At 38.7% G+C, this 26,296-nt stretch overlaps 1 protein-coding gene across 7 annotated transcripts in view; it reads left to right on the top strand.

Annotated features, from left to right (window-relative positions):
* Positions 1 to 26,296, top strand: part of EPS15 (epidermal growth factor receptor pathway substrate 15) — a 54,965-nt gene extending 28,669 nt beyond the window's left edge. For 2 of the 7 annotated variants that reach the window (XM_083509534.1, XM_083509535.1), the window contains exons 12-25: positions 1,549 to 1,634; positions 4,910 to 4,982; positions 7,305 to 7,466; positions 8,735 to 8,932; positions 10,405 to 10,602; positions 12,101 to 12,181; positions 12,654 to 12,744; positions 14,638 to 14,673; positions 16,178 to 16,308; positions 17,153 to 17,222; positions 19,163 to 19,239; positions 20,736 to 20,898; positions 21,485 to 21,651; positions 24,123 to 26,296. In XM_083509534.1, coding sequence (XP_083365660.1) covers positions 1,549 to 1,634; positions 4,910 to 4,982; positions 7,305 to 7,466; positions 8,735 to 8,932; positions 10,405 to 10,602; positions 12,101 to 12,181; positions 12,654 to 12,744; positions 14,638 to 14,673; positions 16,178 to 16,308; positions 17,153 to 17,222; positions 19,163 to 19,239; positions 20,736 to 20,898; positions 21,485 to 21,651; positions 24,123 to 24,269 — 1,680 coding nt within the window. In that variant the 3' untranslated portion in view covers positions 24,270 to 26,296. The remainder of the gene's footprint in view (positions 1 to 1,548; positions 1,635 to 4,909; positions 4,983 to 7,304; positions 7,467 to 8,734; positions 8,933 to 10,404; positions 10,603 to 12,100; positions 12,182 to 12,653; positions 12,745 to 14,637; positions 14,674 to 16,177; positions 16,309 to 17,152; positions 17,223 to 19,162; positions 19,240 to 20,735; positions 20,899 to 21,484; positions 21,652 to 24,122) is intronic. The other 5 variants (XM_083509536.1, XM_083509537.1, XM_083509538.1 and 2 more) reach the window with 3 other exon arrangements.

Here is a 26,296-nt window from a genome sequence, read left to right as displayed (position 1 = left end):
TTTGTATGTTTGCTTTCCTTCTATGTCTTTCCTAGTTTGGACTATATTTTCCATTCTGCACCATTCTGCTTTACATCTTTATTATACTGTCAGTTTCTTAAATCTGCCATCTCAAGGTTAGAGATTCTTCACTTTTCCAATATTGACTGTTTAATAATGAGCATCTTTCTCATGTCACATTTTATTTGAAACAGCAGAATGCTGCTTAATTCTCAGAAGTAGTGCTTTTATCAAATAGCTTTTGTCATCCCAAGGTCTTTGCTGTACTTGAACATTTATAGAATAATATACTGCCGCGTACTTTATTTTGACACCTGTATGAAGGAAATAGTGTTAGGTAAAAAAGTATTTAAATACAGATTATACTATCAGTTTCTTGGGGTTAGATATCCCAGGTGTAAGATGCAATAACTCATCAGAATTGCACATTTGCTTCAATTATCATAAATCTGTTACACTGTAGAGTAATTAGTTTATAGGTAGGCACATTCAGTCTTAACCAACTGACAATTTAAGTTAGCAGTGTAGACAGCAATTGCATTTTTGGCTGTTAAGGGAAGAAATGCTATCAACTTTACTGCGACTATTGAATATAACATAAGGAATTCAGCAATAGCATGTCTTTTTAGCAGCGCAGCACTGTACTTCTAAAACTTGGATTACCTTTTAAGCTTGTGTCTTTCCCTGGTTAAAATTGTACTCTAAATTGCACCTTGTCAGTTACATTTTCTACTCACATCTTCATATCAGAAGGTGAATAGCATATATCTGTTGCATGATGTCTTCTTTTTACAAATACAGCTATAGTGTCACTATTGCAAGTAAAGCAATAGGAGACTTTTTGCAAAATTCTGACTAACATGAATGAGGCAACAATGATCAAGAGAACCTCATTACTTCCTAATGAGTTAATATGCAAATTATACTATACTATTTATTGGCAGTAGCCTTTGTGCTGGTCAGGGCCGTCTTTAGCATATGCGCCGCTGGGGTGCAAAGATCCGTCCAGCATTCCTTTGTGTGTGTGTGGGGGGGGGTGAACTCAAAGTTGTGGAGCTGTTTTTTTTGGGGGGGGGGGAATCGCTCACCTATAACAACACAGCAGAAAAAACTGCTTTCGTTTCCTGACACATCAGGAGTATTTGACAGAGGAGCAGGGCGGCCGCCAATCGAGAGGGACTGGTTTGCAGTGGCTAAACATTTGGCACCCCCCAGAATTTGCACCACACCCCTTGCACCCCCCAGGTAAAGACAGTGCTGGTGCTGATCCCCCTATAACAGCCCTGCATAGAATGGATTCGGCAAGCCCCTTTATAGCTCCACTGTATCCAGTCCCAACATCTGAAAACCTGATAGGATCAAAGGAAACCCAGTGCAACTGTTGTACCTCGACTTGTAGTTAGAGCACAGGTGTGTATGGGCAGCGTGCTGTAGACGATCCTTGCCTCCTTGCCATGGATTGGATGCTACTTCAGCTACTTGCACCACTACAAATTGGGCTGCTTGTTTTGATCCATGGCAAACCATATTTTCTCCTTTGTCTTGCAGAACATGTTAGGACCAAGTCCTGTTGCAGACTTTTCAGCAATCAAAGAGCTGGATACTTTAAGCAATGAAATAGTTGAACTACAGAGGTAAGTAAATAGAATTATGCATTTTGCTTGCACTGTTTTCATTTAATTGCCCATAACTTCATTTACACCACATAGCAGGAAGGTACAATTCCTTTAAACGAAATGCGCCTCCTAGAACCCCACCATGACATGTAGCTTGTCATGTTTACATGAATGAAACGCTTAATGGGTACCTCATATGCTTTCAGGTTCGAGGGCATTTCTCCCTTGGGCTCACCAAAATCATGAACCTGGTCTTTATGATTATAGACCCAAGAGATTGAAGATGGATAGAAAGGGAGAAGTACAAAATGATTTATGAAATGATGAAAGTCAAAGTAGCATGTTTAGGTTAGAGAAGGGGAAATAATTTTATTTTATTTTTTATTAAATTTGCCATCCCATCTGATGTCAGGAAGCCATTCAAACTGCCCCAGTCTGTTCTGGATTGAGCTTCAGTTTGTAGGCTCTCATTCATTCAGTAATAGGGACAAGGCAACGGTCTATCACATCCACTGCTGTACCTGCACTTTACAGAAATGAGACAGTTTACAGCTGATGGAAAAGAGAAGAGGGTAGAAGACGTGGATAGAGAAGTGAGAGAGAGAGCTGGTGTGGGGGTAGATGGAAATGCAAAATAAGACTTGTGAAACTTTGACTGAAATGTGGAGTCACTCAGCTGGAAAAATGAACAGGGGGAAAGGTTAGAGAATGAACTTGTAGTCTGTCAGTATTGCTTTTATCAACACCCAGTTGCAGAGAAATATGTAAGGTGCCTTCTACCTTATCTTGCCTTTAATATTGCATCTGTCTACTAATGTAAGATTTATTTGAGGTTACTTGAATTTTTAGCATTTAAAAGTCTACCATGTTTATGTGCATTATTCAGATAACTGCTTTCTGTATTTTTATGTTCAGTGCTAGGAAATTATTTGCTGCAACTGTGCCTGTGTGTCCTAGATATAACAGCATGCTCTGGATAAATTTTTCCAAGTGGATTTACATTTGTTTCTTAAATAAATGGAAAAAGTCCTTACCTTAGGAAACTGAACATCTATGTTCTTGATTAGGGGAATTAAAAAAAACCCCTGTACAGTACAGTTCACTGTATCAGTGTTTACACAGTGGTTAAGAGAAGGCTGGTATGTGTTTATATACTTGTTTTGAAATAATTTAATTGTGTAGTGTTTTGATAAAACACATTTCCTTTTCTAATTTCAATCTTGCCTTCAGGATTTCAAAGCAGGTGGTCATAATAGTCAGGCACAGTATTTGTATGGCAGTGGCTTCTGGTATTCTCTGACAGAGATAGGACCAATAGCCTTGACAATACTGAAATAATGAAATTAGTTATGTTGAATGAAAAGCAAAGCATATGTGATGCCTTGTAAAAGGAACCTGCATCAACGTCAATGCAGAATTGTGTTATTTCCCCCCCCCCCTTTGGCTAGCGTGCTCCTTCAGTTGACCTCTGCTGTTCTGTTTATTTTAGTTTCTTCTGTGTTGGCTGATTATAAGCACATTCATCTCTGGTGCTATTTATGGATGTTGTCTGTTGTGGAAGATCTCAATAGTTGTAATACAGGAAAGAGCTATAGGAACAGATGCAAATCTGCATATGAGATTTTACTTTGCCTTGAATATGACAGCAAGGGAAACTTGTCAGTCGTTGATCAAGTGGCAGGCCATGTTACCTGTTGAAAATAATGAAATGCATGAATAATTACCAAGCTTGAGAGTATCTCTAAGGATTTGGAAACTTTTTCAGTCTTTCGTTAATCCCCTCAAATAGCTTCGGAAGACTATGAAGTGTTTGTCGCTGCAAAATTAAAGAACGAAGAGGAAACCTGAAATGCTAGCATACTGGGCACCCTCATACTTGCTGGTTCTCCCTTTCCCCCTCCCCCATCACAATATTAATCTCCTGAAATAGTTGCGTAAAATTGTTGTTATTATACAGGCGGCGACCATTTTGCGCAGAGTTCCATTCCTGGCCCTCACACGTGTTGGTAGAGCGTACATAAGCACCCCTGTTCTACCCTGCCCCTGTTCCACCCTCTTCCAGGTCCAAAAGGACCTGCGCCTCAGTGATCATTCTTCAATTGGACTCACCTAAAATGGTCGCTGCCTGAAATTGTTATTACCCACAATTCACCTTCAGGTCTCAGGGCAGGTCACAACATTGTAAATGACAACAATAAAAGCAGTTTACAACCAATTACAATCACTGCTGGGGAGGGTCCTAAAAAGAATTATCTCAGTATATTATCAAATGATCCACTGAGCTATTGCGTCAATATAACTTTCCTGCAAAGTATAGCAAAATGCTAGCAGGGGAAGAGTGGAGGACAGTTCCCTCAGTGAAGGGAGTGTGTGAACCCAGGGTAAAAAGATTTGTAAGGTTACATTAGCACAACCTGCCCAAGTATTTGGTCATACATTGGGGAAACTGCACCTTGTAATGGTTTATTGGACACAAGTGTTTCCATGTGGCTTCATGCAGTCAGATCCAAAAGTCCCATTCTATGCACAGGATGTCTCTTCCTCGCGGATAGGCTATTAAAACCTTGTTCTAGAACATCCTTTGAGGGAAATAATACCAGATCCCAAGACGCTTTTTTCACTTGCGTAAGAGCTTGTGAAAATATGAAAATTATAGAACCTGTGTATCATTTCACTGCATGAAATCTGCTAACACTTGCATGCATGTGTGTGCAAAATTATGCTAGCAGCAATTTTCCTCCTGTATGGCCCTGGATCTAACCCATGATTGGGAATCTGCTGTTTAGCTCTTTCCAGATTTATGTTTCAAGAAGAGGACAAAAATGCTCACTCCACTGTTCGTTTTTATCCATATTGCAAAGATCAGATTAGTATTTTTCTAGGAAAAAATAATCTGGTTGCTCAAGTCTATTCAATTATAGTTCTGGTTCTAAAAGGGTTAAACAGATGGAAGCTGATGCAATCCCTCCCCCTTTTCACCAGACAATTGCTCCATAGCAACAGTGAGATCACTGAAGACAGTATTTCATTGATTCTCCCCCCCTCTCCCTCCCTTTCATCTCTGCTTTCTCTTTAAGCTGTTATTTCCACCTACCCATGTCTGGGAGAGTGAAAATTGTATATGTAGAATATTTCCTTTTTCTCCTTCATAAATAAAGGAGCTGAAACGCATTCCTATAAATTTAATGTTCCACTATGTATTTAAAAAGAGAGACGGGCTTAGGGGGTTGGATAACAGTACCTGGTGTAGCTGATGTTCTTAAATATTCCTGCATTGTTTGCTGGTCTTCTAGGGAAAAGAATAATGTGGAGCAAGATCTAAAGGAAAAAGAAGACGCAATCAAACAGAGGACAAATGAGGTCCAGGTAATTTCAGTGTAAATTTGTGTGGTTTTCTTGTGCTTTGAACAATGTATTGGATGAACTGACTTAGAGCTTGTTGAAAAATATATTGCAGTAAGTGTCCTTAGCAAATGCACTGCAAATAAGGGTTCTGCACATTCTGATGTAAGAATTTTATTGCCTTAGGAATTTTGAATGGGAATGTCATGTTAAATGCCTGCAGGATATGGTGCTTGAGGAGAGATGAGGAAAATGTGGCATGTTTGCAGGGGGAAGATACAGTTCTGGTCCACAGTATTAGAATTTTAAGCACTGTATACCATAACACATTTAGGATTTTGTTTCCTGCAGATAAAGGATTGCACCTAGGCACACATATGTCAAGCTTCTCGTTTCTTACCCATAAATGCCATTGAGTTCATCGAATTACCCAGGCATAAGTGATACTAAGATTGCGTCCTAACCTATGCTGTAGCTGGAGGGGTGGGACTCCAGAGCATCTAAATGTTGAGCAAAAACTGCTTTTGCTTAAATTTAAAAATCCGTCCAATTTGGCTATCATCATTCAGTCGCAACCTCTTATATGTTGAGCATTACAGTCTTTTCTGGTGAAACACAATCAGGCGGTGTCTTACACAGAGCAGTTTATTTGCAAGCAGTTTTTCTCGCTAGATGATGGTGAAATCTGTTTTCATAAGGTGATGAGAAGTGCACTTCTTTTTAATGATAGCAAAAAGTGAAGCCTGAAATGGGCCATTTATTATAAAGTAAAATCATATTTATCTAAACATTTTTAATGGTTATTGATTTTCCTTTTTCTTTAGTAGCTCCTTGTTATAGAAGCCATAAAGTACTGAAATTTGATTAATAGAAAATGAATTAAAGGATTTGAAAGGGATGGTGTGACTGGAGATCTTCTTGTCTTCATGAGCTAAGGCAGAATTTTCAGCTAGGAATTGGAAGTGGTAGTCTTTTTTAAAAAAATGGATTATGGACTCCTGAAATGCTTATTCCTCTAAATTTACCTATTCAGTTATGTTAGTATGAAAACTAAAACTACAGTTTTCCCCAAGAAACTTGTTGAAATACAATATTAGGAGGCCTACCATAGGATTGTTTGCTTTTCTCCTAGTGAGGCAAGCTTTAGTAGGAAAGCAGATATTTTTAATGCGTGTGTGAGAGTAAGGCTTCCTTTTATTTATTCCAATAATAAGAATGCTTTACATATTTGAGTAACATGTTAAGAACTTTCAGTTATGTTTTATGTTTAGAGGCACAAACAGACTTCCTGCCTTAGTATGCATTGAAACTTTTGAAGATGAGCCTTGATCAGAAATGCAATAGTTTCCATGGTTTGATTCCATACCAAGAAATCAACATTGAAATTAATTTACATAAGAAATGTCTCTGAAGAGTCATATGTAGCTTTAGAAAGGGTGAAACTGGACATTAAGAGAATGGCATTTCAGACACTCAAAATGAGTTGTGCAAATCAATGCAGTATCTACTGAAGTGGATTAAATTGAAATGGCATGATATGTGCTATAACAAAAGAAATATATGGACTTAAACGTGAAAGCATTCAATACTTCGTTTAATTCATCATATAGAAAAGGCATTGAACAGATTGAAAGGTGTCTGTTCTTCTATAGATCTGTTTGCACATCTATTAACCTAATTTCCTTTTCGTAATTAGGTTTCTAAAGTTAATTATCCTTGCTTTTTATTTTGGAAAGGTTGTTTTGATCATCTCAAAATGCTATGCTTTATAAACTTCAAAAAGTGTAGTGTCTTTATTTAACCTTGCTTGCGTGCATTACTGTAGCAATATATTGTCTTGTGGGCATACAGAGTAAGTGTGTGGAATATTCTCCTTAATTCAAGTGTCTTGTACAGGAGTAGGCAACCTAAGGCCCGAGGGCCGAATGCGGCCCAATCGTCTTCTAAATCCGGTCCACAGACAGTCCGAGAATCAGAATGTTTTTACATGAGTAGAATGTGTCCTTTTGTTTAAAATGCATCTCTGGGATATCGGCTAACAATTTTAATGAACATGTTACAGTACTTACTTTGTTCCTTTTCATGTTATTATTTTTAATTCTGTGTCAAAATAGACAATTCTTCTTTCTGAAAATGTGTGATATAAACATCATCTGCTTCATTTTTGTTGTAGAAAACAATTTATATGCTTTCTGTCTTGTTTTCTTGGATTTTTCCATTGCCTCTTGCCACCCCTTCCATTTTTCTGCATATATCATATGGTCTAAATCTTCAAACTGTCATACTTTTTATGGACATGAATACATTAAATGCTTTTTTTAAAAAAACTTGCTTGCAAAATTCCAGGATCTTCAGGAAGAAGTAAAAAGGGAGAGCAATAATTTGCAGGCGCTGTTGGCTCAGAAGCAGGAAGCAGAGGAAATCCTTAATAATCTTGATGACGAGAAAGCCAAGCTGGAACAGCAACTTAATGTAATCCGGCAGAAATGTGCTGAAGAAGCTGATTTGGTAGGCAGTGGTAGCTCACTTGTGAAAACTCCCCTAGGTTTTTTGCAACTCTTCACTGGAGCAATAGTAATATATGTATGTGTGATGTGAAAAAGAAAATAGCTGGAATGGGAAAATGTTGCTGTTCTCACATTATAAAGAACAATTGACTGAAGATTACTAAATTTGTTTCAAATTTAAGCCTTAAAGTGAGGGGAAGGGATATTGCCATGATTGCAATGTAACTCTTATTGGTATGCTTCAATGGGTGCTATATCCTTCTAAGAATCCATATTGTTGCTTTGTTTGGTACATGCACTGTAGGCTCCTCCTCGAAGCCATGTTAGACATTTTGGACATAGTTATGGTGCTGTTTTAAGGTTAGTTGCTATTAATGCTGGCCTAAGTTTGGATGGGCGCAGTCTTAAGAGTCTCATGCCCAAAGCAATTCATTTCTAAAACATAACAGCATATTCCTACAAAAGAAAAAGAAGAAATAAATATAAAGTTGTGGTTTGGCTAACCCTGTCATAGCAATGTAGTGCTCTCCAGATGTTATTCAGACTGCTAAGCCCAAGCATGCAGTCAGTGGGTCAGAGCTGATGGAGAGTCTGCTCTCCAGGTACTGTCAGATCACCATATTAGCTACTTTTCAATTGTAGTGTGCTCAGGTGTGGTAAAATCTAATAATGAGTAAACTTGAAAAGTCACTGGCTCAGTTCAGAATCATGCGCCAAATCCTCAGAATCATGGTGTGGAAGATCAGGAATGTGCTACTTGCACTTGTACTCTTTTCTGTTCCTTTTCTTTCTTGAGCAAGCAATGATTCTCCATTGCATCTGAAGGGGACAGACTATGACTTCTTTAAACAACAATAAATGGGAATAAATTTCAGTCTGCGAAAGATGAAGGAGGTAGACAGCAACACATTCCTGATCCTCCGCAAACTGGTTTTGCAGATCAGGAACATTGCATTTTAACCGACCAATTCAGATGCCATAGTGGGAATAGTGTTTATGCAGTCCAGCTCCTTTCTTTTATTTATGCAGTGAAAACCATGCTGCCGCAAGTACTTCTTCCATAGTAAATAGCCATACTGCTGTAATATGGAATTTTTTGAAACCAGAAACTACTAGAACTAGCATCATCTGTTCCTAAAGGTAGATCTTATGGACTCTATATTCACCAATTCAAATTAATCTGTACCTGTAATTAGGCATACTACTTAAAAAAAATCTTCTGGGGCAAAGTTGTGTAGTTTCTAACTTATTTTGCTTTCCGCTCTGCAGATCTCATCACTAAAGGCAGAAATAACTGATCAGGAGTGCAAAATCTCCACATATAAAGATGACTTGAATAAAGCTCAAGAAGAGCTTGGCAGGCTGCAGCAGGAAACAGCAGAGCTAGAGAAGTGTGTCGAGACGGGGAAATTGCAGCTGGGGCCTCTTCAGGAGGGTCTTCAGGAGTCACAACAAGAAATCACTTCAGTAAGAAAATAAAAGAACCAATTTTTCCTTGTTGCCTTTTCTACCCGTCCCCAAATTTTGCTGTTTGAACCAGCCCCCCCCCCCATTTCATTGATATCTAGCAAGGATTATCACAACTAACTCTGCTATTTAAAACTAAAAGAGCAGTGTGTAAGGTAGAGGTTCACAAGCACGTGGGAGACAGCCTCCCTCTTTTGCCACAGAACAATCAGGAGTGCTCCTTAAGGCTTCAAATTGTTCCTTTGCAGCCTCAACTGTGCCCATGGCAGTCCATTACTTAGGACATTCTAGCTAGCTCTTTTATTTGCCTTTGAAAAGCTTAAATTCATAGTTGTCATATGCATTAGTTGGACCAGGAAGATAAGAGTTCAAATACTAGCTTGGCCACAAAGCTTATTGAATGGTTTGGGGCCTGTCACTGTTCCTTAGAAAGACATACCTGTCTGTGTGGTTGTGGGGACAAATGAAGGAAGTTCTTTGGTGACAGGGCTGAGTAGAAATAAAATTATATTGTGTAGCTATTCGCCACTAAAGAGAGGATTTGGTGAGATAGTAAGAGTGACATTTTTGTATTCCCCAGTTCACTGGATACACACCTGTTTCATGGTACTTTCTCTACTACCATGGTCAGTCACTTGTTGTAGTTTGGCTTCTTTGAATAAACCAGGAGTAGGGGACCTGTGGTCTTTCTGATGTCATTGGACAACAACTCCCATCATCTCTAGCCAATGACCATGTTGGCTGGAGCTAAAAGGAGTTGACGTCTTAACAGCATCTGGGAGGCCAAAGGTTCCTCATCCCTGAAACAATCTTTTTAAACTCAACACAGTCCGGCCTGATTCAGACCTAATGACAAACTGCAGGATGCTTCCAATCTCTTCCTTGAAGCCACACTGGATAAGGGTGGGGAGCACTTGCCCCTGAAGCTCAAGCTGTTTAATTCCTGTAGTTCTGGGTTCTGTCTAACCTGGAGCAAAATATATTTTCCTTGGATCACCTGGTAGTATGTTAGGATGCTGCAGCATTAATCTTCCCTTTTTACTGGAGCCTTTTTTTTGCACTGAAGTACTTAATACTGAGAAATGTGCAAAAGAGAACTATAGTCGTTGCAGAAAATGTGCTTGGTCAAAACAGGCGTTGCAAGCAAATTGCCCAAGTGATCAGAGTTTCTATTGAGCATTGTGTATAAGTGGCATATTTACAGATTAAGGACCATCCTAATTTTTGCTCATTTTTGAGAGGTTGAAGTACTTGAGTTCCTACTCAAGTAGGAGGGGGGGAGGATAGAGGACTTATTTGCAAGAGACATAGGAGGGTTGCTCACTGCAGCCTTTTAACATCCCACGGAAGGAACTAAAATGAAAACTTGATTCTGAAAAGAGGCATGCAATACCTTAAATACATGAGTTGGGTAGAACATTGCATATGCTATTTTTATGTTGTTAACTATATTTATTGTTTTCTCTTCACAGGTGCAAACAAAGCTATTTGAACTCAAAGAGTTGGAAAACGGCCTCTTTAACTGGGAGCCTCAGCCACAGAACACACTACTTAATGGAAATGGCAACCATTCAAGCCTCAGCAACAGCAGCAGTGAAACTGCTAACTTTAATGAGAATGCCGAAAGAGAGAATTCAGCAGATTCTGAACAAATAAATCATGAACCTCCTGTGAGTATTGGTGTTTCGGGTTTTTTTTATTAAACAGTTAGATGCAAAACACATTATCAAGCTTGAGTTTACAAAAATAGCAAGCTTGTCTGCCAATAAGGTTTCTGTTCAAAAGTCAAGATTTATTATATTGAGATGCTTGTATAGATTGGTGCATTGTTTATCCTTTTCCAATATGCTGCCCTCAGCCAACTAGTTCGTAGAGATTTGTGGGAATGTGCTACATCAGTTTCTTGTATTTGTTAACACTATTCAGAGACTTCAGTGTTCAGAATGATATTTGGGGAGCAGGCCACAGTGTATGAGACCATAGGTGTCCTCCTTCCAAAGTTCCATTCTATTGAAGGTATTTTTCATTTTTTTAAGCCCTCAGGGTTGCAGAGGACAACCTTTTTTACCTTAATGTTCTCAAGCCATCAGAAATGGCAGAGAACTGGTAAAATGCTTAAGTCCATATACTAAAGCTCTTTCCAAGTTCCTTTTTATCATTTGAGGTTGGTCTGCATCAGTAATGGAGAACCTGTGGCCCTCCAGATCTTGCTGGACTGCAACAGGATTCCTGTTGGCCATGCTGGTTTGTTTGGGGCTGATGGGAATTGGGAGTCCAGCAACATCTGGATGGCCACAGGTTGCCCATTGCCTGGTCTACATCAAATTGCAACCTATCCCAACTAAACTTTGATAGCATCACCCACTTTTGGGAAATGTTACAATACAGTTAAAATATGCAAAATTCCTTAGTGCTTTGGCCCCAAGTATTCTGATGCAGCTCTTAGTGTTAACTGGCCATTTTTCATGGTATTGGGCAATCTAAATCTATTACTGGACAGAATGTGCTGTATCCAGTGTTAGTACTACTCGGTGTAGACCCATTGAAATTTAAGTACTTAAGTTAATCTTATCCACTAATTTCAATGGATATACTGTGAGGAAAACCTATGTTGGATACAACCAAATAACGTTGGTTTGGTTTTGTGTCTTATTGTCCTTTCCAGATGTAATTCTCAAATGTTTCAGAAGCACATCCCTTTTTGTATAATGTGCTTGCCCACTGTCTACTTGTAGTTGCTTGTAAGGATGATGTTAGCTGTTGCTTACAGGGTTCACTTCTTAAAAGAAGACATGAGTTAGCATGAGCAGCATTGGTATTGAAGGTGAATGTGTGCCAGAAATGAACAGACTGTGAACAGCAATTCTGTAAACAATATTGCTATATAGACTTGTCACTAATGGTTAGATGTGCTCACAAATTGAAATCATTACCTTTAGTATGTATCTTTTCTCACTTCAGTCTCTTAACTTTTGTATATCACAGTGTAAACAGAAATTTTAGCTCAGTCAGTAGAGCATGAGACTCTGAATCTCAAAAGATTGGGCAAAAGATTCCTGCACTGCAGGTGGTTGGACTAGATGACCCTCATGGTCCCTTTCAATTTTGCAGTTCTGTGAATAATTCTATGGATCATTCTATCTGTAAACATACTTTCCCCCTCAAAAGGCCAGGAATAGTCCAGAAACAACACATGCAGAAGCAGAAGCAGAAGAAGCGGAGGTTGTGCCACCAGATGTTACCAAAAAAGTGAGTTTGTAGAGCACTTTAAAATGCCTCATTACATATAGTATTGTATGAAACTTAATGCATTCCTTAATTCTACAGGAATGGGTGTCAGGTTAGTGAAGCAATTTGGTGCTGACTCACTGACTTGGATCCAGAGTAGCCCTTTTGCAAACGGAACTGTCTATCCACTGAGTTTTTCCCATTCTTCCTGCAGATTCCTGCAGACTTCTGTGCTATCTCCAACCAAATGAAGCAGGGTTTATTGGGGTGGGGGTGGGGGATTTGAGGAAATTGTTCCTTTCTCCTCTCCCTCCCAACCCCCAGTGAGTGAAAGATTGAATTCTACTTTAGACAATTGGAAAGTGGGGTGGATACCGTGAAATTGCATCCCTCTCATACTTAATTCCATGTATGTAAAATAAGTGTAATTACTGACGTCACAGATGGGATGAGGAGATTTGTACAATTGTTCAATATATTTCTTTCCTACTAGGGAGATCCATTTAATGAAGAATCCCATCAGCTCTCTGATCAGGCTGAAGGCTCCCATTTAGACTTCTTTGAGGCTGACCCCTTTGTTGGTAGTAAGTTATCTTTCATTCTGTTTGTATTTATTGTTTATGACTACTTTTGTGTTATCTGTAATTATGTAATTTTTTATTTTGTAGTTTGCCTTGAGCATGGTTTTAACTATGGAAAGGTGGCATGCAAATAAAATGATATATGTATGTAGCCATTCACTGAAAAAAATGTTTGTCATTAAGCTGAATTTCCATTAGGTTATGTGAACATAGATAGATAGCGATAGATATTCCCACCCTCCTACACACACACACACACACACACACACACACACACAGGCGTGGAGTGCCTAGCACTGTCTGGGAATGTGAAGAAACAACAACAAAAAGTGATTCTGAACCCATCATACCAAAAAACGGGTGAAATAACACCGAAGTCACATTTCAGTCCGGTATCCCAAAATCAGTGTGGACCTCCACCTTGGGATGATATCTTGAGAGGTGGCTAAACCTATGCAGGAGAGGGTGAAGTCACACCAAAGACAGATTTCAGTCTGCCATCTTGATTCAAAATGTTGTTTGGCATCCAAATGTCAATTAAGAGTGCTGCCCCCTTCCCAGGAACCCTCAAAAGGTGTTACATACAAGGGCATAGAGAGAACAAATAAACAAATGGACACATCCTTTCCTAAAATATATACAGTAGTAGATATGCTACAAATTGATATTCTCTCAAGGCTTGGATTTCATTCTAAAATGTTAGGTCAGTTCTGGTACTGTTTAATTTAAGTCTGTCTGAGCAGTTTACAGCTAAATACAATAAAATACAGAAATGAAACAAAAGAGACAAATGAGAATAAAAATAAAAGAGCAAAGGATAAGGGGAAAACTTCAGTGAAAATTCTAATTCAAGTGAAAGGTCTTGGGGGAGGGTGCGGGAGGAAGGAACCCTACCTTGGGCAGGTTTTCCTTTTAGCTCTGCTTTGTTTTCTCAACATCACCTTTCCCCCCTTGCTTTCTCCAGTTTTCAAAATTGCATGTGCATTGTTGATAGACTGTTGTGTTCAGGAAGTAAAATAACTGGTATGCAGAACCTTCTCTGTGGTTACCATGCAGTGATGTGCATTTGGCTATAATATTTCTTACTAAATGAGGGAAATAACAGCAGGAAAATGGTTCTTTTAAAATATTGATACTCTTGAATTGCTGTTTTGACCATCTTGTGGTTAGCATTTGTGAGGTGAGTCTTGGCAGACTGCGAGGACCTAACCATGTGTGTTGCATACTAATGCATATCAAAGTGCTCTAACTCTGGGGTGTGGGAGGGAGAGCATAGCCAAGACCTTTTCAAGAACTGGGAATTTAGAGCAGAGAAATAGCAGGGACAGAAATGTTTTAATAGCCCAGTGCCTTTCCCAGGGTTTCAATAAAAGTGTGTGTGTCCTTGCCACCCCAGGGAGCTGTCACATGAAGGAGAGGATCAAACCAGCCCCATAGATATCAGTGCCACAAAAGTGAGCAGTCCTTTGTTCTTTTCATGATGCTTCTCCCTTTACCTCCTAATAGGCAAGCTCATCTCATTTTGAAACTGTATGAGAGCACTGAAGAAGAAAACAAGGTTGCACTTAGTTGTAGGAGCTGTTCAAGTGGTTCTGTGCAGGGATGCAATTCCTCCCATGTCCTTTGATGTCAAAGCTCATAGCATACATACTTGAGAGCTTCTGCAACAGTTAGGTGAAGGAAATGAAAGGAGGATGAAGGGCAGATAAAAATTTTAGATGAGTGGGAATACAGGTTGAGCTCCCGCAATATCCCATGAATGGCCTGTGTTGTATATAGTTGCACAGAACTGTTTGATACTCCTTCACAGGTAATTAGAGGTTTGTTTTTGCCCCTAAAGGTCTGTACAAGTGCTAGGGAAAATATTTACATGTGATGTTTCACTCTTTAAAATAGGTGATCCTTTCAAGGATGACCCTTTTGGGAAGATTGGTGAGTTACATTTTTATTTTTTTTTAGTGCACAAGCAGGACATTTGAGGAGCTCGTTGGGGACTGTAATTTTTTATTTGGAGTAAAAATGGAAGAACTGGAGCTCTATATGAGTTCAGCCTTAGCAGGTTTCCCAAACAAATGTTACCTGTGATGGAGAACTCAATTACATTAGGCAACACAAGGGTGCTCACTTTGCAGAGGAAGCAATGGGAAATGCTGAGCTTATTAGAACAAGGAGTAACCCAACTTTGGGCACACAGATCTCCTAACATCAGAAAGTGCTTTGTCTAGGAAGTGCTTGAGGCTGAGACCCAACATCATCTACTAACTGGCATGTGGTTATGGCATCCTATTACTTGCCTATTTGTACCATTTAAGGGAAGCAGAAGGGAGTTCTCCAGAGGTTCTGTGAACAGATTTTGGGAGGGGAAAATTCAGGAATCATCCAGTCCAAGCTTACCAAGCAGCTAGAAAATTCTAAATGTTGTTGCCATGATATCTGTTTTCCTTCTCTTATCCCAGTGCATTGAAGGCATCATTGTAGAACATTTTCTTCAGAACCTTTTCATAATGTTTACTCCCTTCTGCTTTTTGTTGATTAATGGTTTGGTCATCTTTGCCATCTTCATAGAGGATAAAGATCAGTTGCTGGGAATTGCAGGAGGGGAGAGGGTTGTTGTGCTCTGGTTCTGCTTACCAGCTGGTCTCTGTAAGAACAGGATGCTGGACTAAATGGACTTTTGGCCTGATCCAGGAAGGTGGGTTCTTGGGTTCTTACCTTCTCTGCTTTTAAAACTGCTGAACATATACCCTCTGCCAAGCTGATGTTCCTAGAGAATGCTACCTCTCCATTCACCCTCAGATTTTCCTAATTATTTTTTAACTCTTCTTCCTGCTTCAAGCTTTTAGAGGTTAGAAGGTATTTATACAATGTGTTTCTTGTACATGCAAGCAGCCCTAGCTATTTTCTGTGTCAGCACTAACAACAAATTTTAATGTGTGATTCAGGCAATAAATGTTATTAGCCCAGCCAGATGGGTGGGGTATAAATAAATTATTATTATTATTATTATTATTATTATTATTATTATTATTTTATTTTATTTTATTTTATTTTATTTTATTATGTAAGCAATTATGTGGTGCCATGGACTGCAGAAGAGGTAGTTGAAGCAGTAGCTAAAGTTTCTGTTAGCAGGGTGAATATCCAAACATGTCATAGCATATGCTCATGTAAGTGCATACTCAGAGAAGGCAAGGACTGCTTACATTGGCATTTTGCGTAAGCCATATTTAGGTGAACGCTTCAAGTGAGAGGAAGCATATAATAAGCTAGCCCCTATACTGGGCCTTTGTGCAAAACAGAGCATTGTAGTAGATAGGCACTACTTAAATGAGCAAGATTACTGTGCACGTAGTTCTATAAGAGAATGCAAAACATTTTGAGCAAGTGAATGCAAAACATAACTTCAGTAATAAATCTTGACTTGGTTTTCTTTAAGATCCTTTTGGTAGTGATCCTTTCAAAGGTTCAGATCCTTTTGCAGCTGACTCCTTTTTCAAGCAATCATCCACAGATCCTTTTGGAAGTATTGACCCCTTCAGTGCAACCAGCAACAGCAATAATTCCACGGTAATTCTGGAAGAAGTACATGTACATCTATTGGGGTATTGAACAGAAGCACCACCATAGTATTTAAATAGGGAATTCTGCTAGTTTCTCTAACTCAACGAACATGTGTGTTTTAAATGCAATAGGCTGTTGGTAATTGATCTCTGCAGCTGTATTGCCATTCTTTTATGACATCTTGAAGTGCTTCGCCTAGAGTCTAGAAATATTAGATCATATGATATTTGGAAATGAATAAATAGAGAGGTGTTGTAACAGGAAATGTTCAGAATTACTGTTCCCAGTTCCCATTTTTAAAGAAGGGTTTACTCACTTGGTAGCTACTTTGATCCATGAAAGATGTAACATGATATAACCAGCACTTGACTGTATAACAGTTCAGGTGATTTCTGCAGAGTGCTTGTGTTTTTAAAAACTTTGCATGGATAGCAGCTGGGCTTTGGTTGACATAGCCAGCAGACTTAATAAGCATCTCTGGATCCTGGCAGCTTCAAACAAAACATTTGTTTTAATACTACTGATTTGAAAGTAATTTTCCAGATAGTTTAAGTAACAATGCCTGGAAGGAATATACTTTAAAAGGCACAAGGGCAGCTGAACGTTCAAATTTCAATCTAATGGGTGATTGGTTTCTTAAAGAAAGAAATCTCTGCCTTCATGGGAGATTGTTGCAATTTTTGAGAGCAAAACTAATATTTTCTGTATTCTTCAGCAAATAATTAAGGATGACATTAGCATAGGATTTTTTTAAAAAATTAAAATATTGACCCTTTGGCAAATAATAGCTTATGTAATTAAGAATCTTGATGGTCTGAAGCAAACAGCTTTAATGGATTTTAACTTTTAGACAGAAACACAGAAGTATAATGATCCTTTTGCTCCTGGTGGAATTGCTGTTACTACATCAAGTGATACAGGTAAGGCTTGAAGTGGGTTTTCAAGCTGTGGCTTCTGGTGATCATGGCCTATGGCTTAGCATAATATCTGAACTGAACATTTCTCCTCATGGAAAATTCTGGGCTTAGATAGGAATTAACAGACTGAAAATGAAAGCAGATAAACACCTTCAAACTATGACTTGTCTGTGTTTGGCAGCTCAAATTCATGATTTGGGTTCTGAGCTGTGATTAATACATAATGAGCCTTGGTGTGATGTCTGAAAGGCACTTTTCAGGCACATGCAAAGAACACAACTTAACACAACTGAAGTTGTACAAACCTGTACAAAATCACCCCACAGCGCTTTTCTGTGGCTGCAGATCTAGTGTTGTAACAGAGATTGAGTTGACAAGAGAACCCAAATGCATTTCAGTTAGATGCATAATGAAGAGAGCTTTGTAAATGACCATTTGTCTGCTTAGTTGAGCACAAATAAGATAACCAACTTATGGGAAACAATTGAAGTTGATGCTTGCCACTCAGTTCAAATGACTGACATAGAGGTATAAACAGGATAGCTGATACTATTTTTGAGGACTAAAACTTAATTTGCAAACCTGGATAAAGATGTACCCGTTTCTAGGAGCAAAAGGAGATTGTGGCTGTCTCCCTCATGCCCTGCCAGTGTGTTTGTAAAAGTAGATACACTTTTTGATTACCTTGATTCAGCAAGGTAATATTGATATTCTTGGTTGTGACAATGGACTAATGCATTGCTAAATATATGGCACGCAAGTCAGAGGTTTGTTTCACTGATATAGTAGCCTGGCTTACCATTCAGTTACCAAAACTGGGACACTGAAGAGTTATGTATAGTTTATGTGAAATATAGAAAGTAAAAGAATCACCCACCTTGAGACTTCATTTCAAATCATGTTTATAACACTTCGATGAGATCTGCATGTCTTGTAAGAATTCCGCAAAACTATTTTCTAACTATTGCTCTTTAACAATGTATCCAGTACTGTAGAAAACAAGGCTTGATCCTTATCAAATCTCATTGGTTTGAATTTGAATGTGAACTTTGAGTAATGTTTATGCCACCTTGTGAATTTACTTCTACTGAGTTCTTTTACCACCTTGTAGTTTAAATTATAGTAATTAAGTAATAGATCAAGGGAAGTAATAGTGCCACTGTATTCTGCTCTGGTCAGACCTCACCTGGAGTACTGTGTCCAGTTCTGGGCACCACAGTTCAAGAAGGACACTGACAAACTGGAATGTGTCCAGAGGAGGGCAACCAAAATGGTCAAAGGTCTGGAAACGGTGCCTTATGAGGAACAGCTAAGGGAGCTGGGCATGTTTAGCCTGGAGAAGAGGAGGTTAAAGGGTGATATGATAGCCATGTTCAAATATATAAAAGGATGTCATATAGAGGAGGGAGAAAGGTTGCTTTCTGCTGCTCCAGAGAAGCGGACACGGAGCAATGGATCCAAACTACAAGAAAGAAGATTCCACCTAAACATTAGGAAGAACTTCCTGACAGTAAGAGCTGTTCGGCAATGGAATTTGCTGCCAAGGAGTGTGGTGGAGTCTCCTACTTTGGAGGTCTTTAAGCAGAGGCTTGACAACCATATGTCAGGAGTGCTCTGATGGTGTTTCCTGCTTGGCAGGGGGTTGGACTCGATGGCCCTTGTGGTCTATTCCAACTCTATGATTCTATGATTCTAAGTATTATTATTATTATTAAAATTTCTATACCGCCCTTTATCCAAAGATCACAAGGTAGTTTATAATATAAAATCACAAAATACATAACATAAATAAGATTATGGTGGTGAGGCTATCAACCCTAACTGGGTGTTGCCTATAACTGGTGTAAGATCCAAAAGATTCAATGTAAAATAGACTCATCTCCTCTCTTGTCTAGCTTTTGTTAGTCAATGAATTAACTTTTCTTCTCTCTTGCTTATTTTAGCTACAGATCCCTTTACCTCTCTGTTTGGAAATGAATCATTTGGAAGCGGCTTTGCTGACTTCAGCACATTGTCAAAGGTAATTTGAAATGATTAATGCCTGTGGAAAAAGCATAAAATTGCTGCAGTAACCAACACACTAGAGGCTCCTACATACGAGGATACAAAACACAACTTTAGCAGATGCTGAATCTAAATCAACAGGTCATGACTTCTCAGATTGATTCCCTATTTTAAGCTACTGTGAGTCTCATTATTTCTGAGATTACTTGCTTTGTGAACTGCCGTGAGCACAATTCCATTAATGGAAAACTACACCTACTATGAGTATAGGCGCTTGCATAGTCTCATTGACTACCTTACTTTCTTCTGCTTCCATTCCAAGATTTATATAGCCTTTTTAGAGTGTTTCTGAAGCTGCTATATTTGAATTCTTCTCATCAGCAGGGTAGTCAAGCAAGTAAGCAAGTTAGCTTTCAAGAAATGAAAATTGCTCCAATCGTAATCATAATCATAATTTATTTTTAATATCCTGCCCATCTGACTGGGTTGCCCCAGCCACCCTTGGCAGTTTCTAACCAAAATACAGGCAAAGCAACTAAACAACAACAACATAAAACATTAAAAGCTTCCTGAAACAGGGCTACCTTCAGATTCCTGTGTCATGTGGAAGTCATTCCACACACGTTGTTATACATGGAATAGCTCTTACACAGTTCTGTTTTTCTTGTGGTGATCACGCTGCTTGTGCAGCGAATCCAGCCTCATCTTTAACTGCTGTGAAATTATATAAGAGCAACAAAGCATGTATGTGACTAGTTCTGACTATTGCAGCATGTATACAAGACCACAAAAGTTACTAGCCTGCAAAAGCGTTTAGTAGCTGTGATGGCTTGTGTATGCTCTTCACAAGAAACACCCTCTGATCACTCAGAGAGATGTTTACAGTTCTTTATTTTACATATGTACAAGCAGCACATTACAATCATGCGTCCGAATCATCTGGTTCAGATTTGGGGAGTGGTCTTCTCCGGCTTCTCCTCCAACAGAAAAGGTGGGGGAGCTTCATGGGACGTCTCTGATCCCTGCGCTTTAACCCTCTCCTTTCCTGTGCAGACGGCACAGGCTCTTCGTCTGTTCCTGAACTTCCTGTGCGGTGCTGGGGCTGTGCTTCAGCATCGGAGAGCTTTCCCACTTCCTGGCTCTCTCCCTCTTCCCCTTCCGTCACTTCCTCTCTGTTTCCCTTGGACTGTTCCTGCTCTGACTCTCCCCCCCCCCCGCCTCAAAGGCGTTCCTTGGCAGTCCCATGACAGTAGCCTGCTGTGTTCTCTGCTTGGCACAAATGAAAGTCCATTTTTTTGGTCCTGCCATGGCACAGGAATATAATTTAAAAGTATGAACATCTGCAGACATCTGCAGTTTGCCAGTGCATGAACTCCTGTTTTTTTATGGCACTTGAATAAGCACTGCTTTATGGTAGAAAACGAACATGATAGCCATGTCCTCTCTGCAAGCTATGTTGTTAAGCAAAACAGTAGCTTTTCCTGTTTTTGTTGCTGTCTGTTTGTTTTTTAGGCAAATAATGAAGATCCATTTAGTTCATCTACAACAGGCTCTGTCCACAATGTGGTCATAACTAAAAATGTGTTTGAGGAGCCTCCAGCCAAAAATGAAGATGTACCTCCTGCTTTGCCTCCTAAAACTGGAACACCTACCAGACCTTGTCCTCCCCCACCTGGTAAGAACCAGCACTAAGTGTCTGTGTGCTACTCTTTGGTTTAAAGATGTCTTTATGGCTGTAAGAGAGCAAAGAGCTTCTAATTTAGTAACCAACTAATTCCTATACTACTTCTATTTCTTACATAATTTTAAGCCGTCCTTCTTAATTTAGGTAATCTTTACTTAGATACATGTTGGGAGCCATAAATTTGGGAGAGGCCGTAACTTTTAAATTGCTGTGACAGTGCTACTGTAGAAGCTGGTTGCTGAGTAGTTTATTGAATTTGATAATGCAAGCTGGTTTAAACCAGTTTTAAAATAGATTAAATTAAGCATTTTTAAAAAAATTGAATAAAAGAACTGGCTCTTAACCACACTGAACCACTTAAAAATGGAAAAAATTGGGAAGAATGTACATACAAACAAACCCTGAAAAACGTGAAAGGTTTTAGAAATCAGATTAATTTATGACTACCAGCACTAAGGATTTTTTGTGGGGGTTTTTTGGCTATATAATGAGATGGTGTAACCTAAAACACTATTGTACACTGGATAAATATTTCTGCCACACTCATAATCATGCTAAAGTGATTATTTTGATGTAGGAAAAAGGCCTATCAACAAATTGGAGTCTTCGGATTCCTTTAAACTGAATGATCCCTTCCAGCCCTTCCCAGGCTGTGATGGTTCCAAAGAACAGGAAGCTGACCCATTTGCTCCCACTGGTGTGTGCAAAGAGATGGACACCAGCAATTTTGCTAATTTCAGTGCTGTAAGTAAACAGGATGGGGAGGCATCAAGCTAACTCTAATGACTTATTTTTGTGAAAAACAGTGAACATTTCCAGACTTAAATTGAGTGAAATGGGTTTCATACCACAATGCAACGATGTAGCACATATTAACGTTAGTAGTGCCTCTCTAAAAAAAGGGTACATTACCACTTCCTTCTGGGACAAATGCTGCCAGTTGCAGCAGATTCTTAGTTGCACATTTATGTATTATTTAGCTTCACATGAATAATTGTTACCTTTCCCAGCCTTCGTACAAAGCTGTAAGTACACATTGTGCCTCAGGATTTAATGTCTGTACAGTATATCAAACTGCAGTGCATCATTTATCTTCAAAGCATATGTTAAGGTCACAGTTAGGCAGTTAGAAAATAAGCAGCACAACCTTTACATTGTACTTGTTGCTACCATTTGAAGGCTTAATCCCCTGCAAGATTCATAAATACAAATTGATAGTGTGACAAGGAAATCTTGTCCCTGAGCTCCTTTTTTGGCAACCAGCCATACGGCTAGGCCCTGCCTGCTGCCTCCGCTGTAAGATTAGTCTGGGGGGAAGGGCACAGGCCCAGGGACAACTGATGCAGCAGCAGGCTTTGTAGGCAAGGCATCTTAAAGGCCAAAACAATAGGGGAGGGTGGTAAGGATTTGTTCAGGAGACCGACTCAAGGGAATGAACAGCCCTAGCCATAAACTATTATAAAAAGGGAAACTACCGAAAGTAAACATCCTCATTGTATAGAACACTTCAAGATAAGGCACAGATCTGTCAACTTGGCATGCCACCCGTCCCTTGTTAGTGCTGAGTGATCTGTAAATGAGTGAATAGGTACAATGCACATGAAAGAGAGATGTTATTTTCCAAGGAGCGCAGAATTAAATTTCAAGTACTTGAAGGTAGGAAGAATGGAGCAATCAACACTGTAAAGGATTTCTGGGTCAAGTTAGTGAGAACATGTATTTATGTCAGTTTTTATCCTGCCTTCCTACAACTGTGCGCCCAAGGAGGAATGACAAAACAAAATACAGCAAAATAAAACTTACCAAAAAAAATTATAAAGCAAGCTGTTAAAGGCATAAATAGATGAAGCTATCTGCCACCAGCAGCAGAGCACACACAGCAGCCTGAAGGTCTTGTCTTAACAACATCATCATCTGCTAGCAGAAGATCACTAGACTGGAGGCTAAACAGGCTTCTTTAAGAAGGGAGTTCATCAGTCATTGAAAAGACCATTTCTTGCATTCCCAGCAAACCTGATGTTGACTGGATGCAGAAAGGGATGCTCTCAGAAATATTACTAGCCAGGCAGACTAATATTGGAGGAGGTGGTCTTTCAATCAGCCAGGTCTTTAAAAGTTATAACTAGCATACTGAATTCTCCCTGGAAACCAATATTCCCAGTAACTGGCTCCTAGTCAATAGCCTGGCTGTATCATCCTAGAACACCTATAGCAGTTACATTTCAAAGACTGCTTCCTATAGAACACATGACAGTAATCTGATCAAGATGTAACTAAGACATGTGTCAAGATGGCCAAACCTGATGATTTAAGGAATGAGTGCAGTTGGCACACCAGCCTCAGCTATGTAAAATCTCTTTCTTTCTTTCTCTTTCTTTCTTTCTTTCTTTCTTTCTTTCTTATCCCACTTTGCCTCAAATGATCTCAAGGCGGTGTACATAGCTCTCTTCCTCCCCATTTTATTGTCACAACAATCCCATGAGGTAGGTTAGGCTGAGAGTAAGTGACTGGCCCAAGGTTATCCAGTGAGCTTCATGGCTGAGTGAGGATTTGAACCCTGAGTGAGGATTAGATCCTAAGTCTGACACTCCCAACCACTACATCACACTGGCTCTCTGTGCCAGCACCTGAAAAAATGAACTGTGTCGTATGTTACCATAACATTTTCCTTAGTAAACGGAATCATCTTTATATCTTACTACTCTGTTAATCAGTGGGTCGGTGGTGGACTTGGGATTTCTTAACTTGCTTTATTGCATGACGGTCACTGGGATGTAAACCTTTGGGGAGGAACAGTAACATGGTGCTCTTGATTATTTTGAAGGCCTTTCTTTAATTAAATATGTGTACTTGGATTGTTGGGTGGTTTTAAATAAGCATTATATATAATATAATCCTTCTCCTTAATTAACAGTTTAAAGTAACTGTGCCAAAGATCCAATAGTCCAAACTCTTACAATGGACTTACATCTTTGCAAGCTACATCAAATGCACACTTTCAATTTTCTTTGAGTGTTTGGGGCAAATGAAAATATTATTTTTCTCCTCTTAATCAAACAATTGAAACAATGAACTAGATAAATCATAGATGCCGACCAAACACCCATTTAAATTCTAAGTGATGATATAATTTAAACCAACTGGGGACAGAATCTTCTTTAAACACTTGATTTTTACCTCCTCAGTTAACAAATCCATGGTTTCTCTATTTTTAGTATCCTACTGAAGAAGATATGATTGAATGGGCAAAGAGGGAAAGTGAGAGAGAGGAGAAAGAGCGTCTTGCAAGGTTGAAACAACAAGAACAAGAAGATTTAGAACTAGCTATTGCACTCAGTAAATCTGAAATATCAGAAGCATGAAGAATTGCCACAACCATTTGTCCCTTGCCCTGTATGTGTATAGCTAATCAGAAGCTGCTTATGCACAGGGAAGTACAAAAGGCTTTAAATTCCTGCAAATGTGATTTTTGAGCAATGTAATGTCTTATTTGTAATTTTTTTCATATTCACTTTACTCATCTGGCTACTCTTTTTTAATAAAGCGAAGTTCCATTTGTACTTACCTTGATATTCTTGTGTAGTATATAAACCATTACACCAAAGTAAGTTCTTATAATGCAAAAAAGACAAATCTGTATTAAGGCACAGCAATGCATTTTTGAAAGATCTCAGAAGGCAATTCTGACTCCAACCAAGTTCCCCTTTGATACATGCCTTATGCAGTGTTGAAGATCTAGAATGTGCAGGTGTGTCTAACAACATAAAATGAATGAGTGCATTGTATTGCCTTTAAACAAATGGATAGGTCATGTGTTACTGATATTTCCCTTTAAAAATATTAGATGGCTTGTTCTAAGTCTTGATTAGCTTTCTTTTCAAAAGGGCCAATTTTTGCCAATTACTATAATACTGAATTATTTAGGTCTCCCAGGTGGCCCAGTTAGCAAAGTACATTTTCACCTTGTAATCAAATCTGGCCATGTAGCCAACCAAACTGTAGTTTATGGCAAATCTTCATGTACTTAAAAATTGCTGATAATCCTGCTTCTTTCTTGCTAAAATGTTCAGATCTGGTTATCACAGGTATTAGAAATCTATTGTATATTTTAGAGATGATGATAATTGAGGTTAGGTCTATGGAGTGCCTTTATATCTGTGGGCTTCCTTTTAATGAAGGCTCTTCTTCTAGAGTGGATATCTAACAGAAAATCTAGATTCCAGATGCAACTAGTGTTATCTGAAACTTTTAACTGCCATTTTGCCTACTATCAGGTATTTTAAAATGACCTTTTAGGATTGTTCCAAGGAGACTTCTAAGATTACACTGTTTGGCCAAGTTCATTGTTAAGAACTCTGATGCCCCACTGCTAATTGAGCCAATTTCTTATGTGAAATATGCAACTTAAATTGGCAAGTTGACAGCAGAATTTGAAATAGGGTAGGAAGTAGACTACATAAAGATATAGTTTACAACAGTCGGTTGCTGTTGTGTATAATTTATTGAATGCCAACTGATAGTTGCACCTTAAAAATAAATTTCCTTTTATAGTAACGAAGTCAAAATTGAATGTTAATGAAAATAAGTTATTATCTAATATGTTCTGTTCTGCAGGATGTTAAACTCATTCCAAATGACTCGTTTCACTTCCATCTTCAATACATGCATAGTTAGGCTGCAGCCACACAAAACTGGTGGTTCTGCTTCCCCCCTCCCAAAACACTGTGGTATTTGTGCCTCGAATTAAGAGTTTTTAAATGATTTTTCTTCTGCTGCAAGGAGTTGCATAGTTACCACTATCAGGATGAAACTTTTCCAGTTACCTGTGGATGCTGCTGCAAGAGACTTTTTAGGAAGGTAGTTTTTGCTCAATTTTCCTATAAATTGAGATCAGTTCCGAGAAACTTTGCACTAGGAAATGAGCATTTTAAAACACCTGCTCAAAAAAGTAACCTAGCAAAACCTCTTGCAAGTATTAATGTTCATAATTTATCTACCCAAATTTTGTATTAACATTAATCGTGCATATTGTATGTTTAACTGGACTACATAGATTTTTCCTTTTTTGTTAAATGTATACTTTGTGGACCAATACAATATCTGTGTGTATATATTATACATATAAATATATATATATTCAAGCTTTCTTGTATAGGATTTAAAGTTCTGAGTCACTTGATGTTACATTTCATGTTACTGACTGATCACAGAACCTTTACTCGAAGGCTTCTAAATAAACCACTGCTGTGTCAGCTTAAATGGCATTACTGTTAAAGTTTTAAAAGGCTTTTAATAACTTGTTCAGGTGGGGTTAGCCTCTATTTATAGACCTTTGTTTAAAAATTCTAAAATAGCTTGTAATTATGAATAAAACAGTTTAAGTATATTA

The sequence above is a fragment of the Podarcis liolepis genome (genome assembly GCF_965112155.1).
Source record: "Podarcis liolepis genome assembly, chromosome: 6".
Taxonomy (NCBI): Eukaryota; Metazoa; Chordata; class Lepidosauria; order Squamata; family Lacertidae; genus Podarcis; species Podarcis liolepis.
This window is presented reverse-complemented; position numbering and strand designations above follow the sequence as displayed.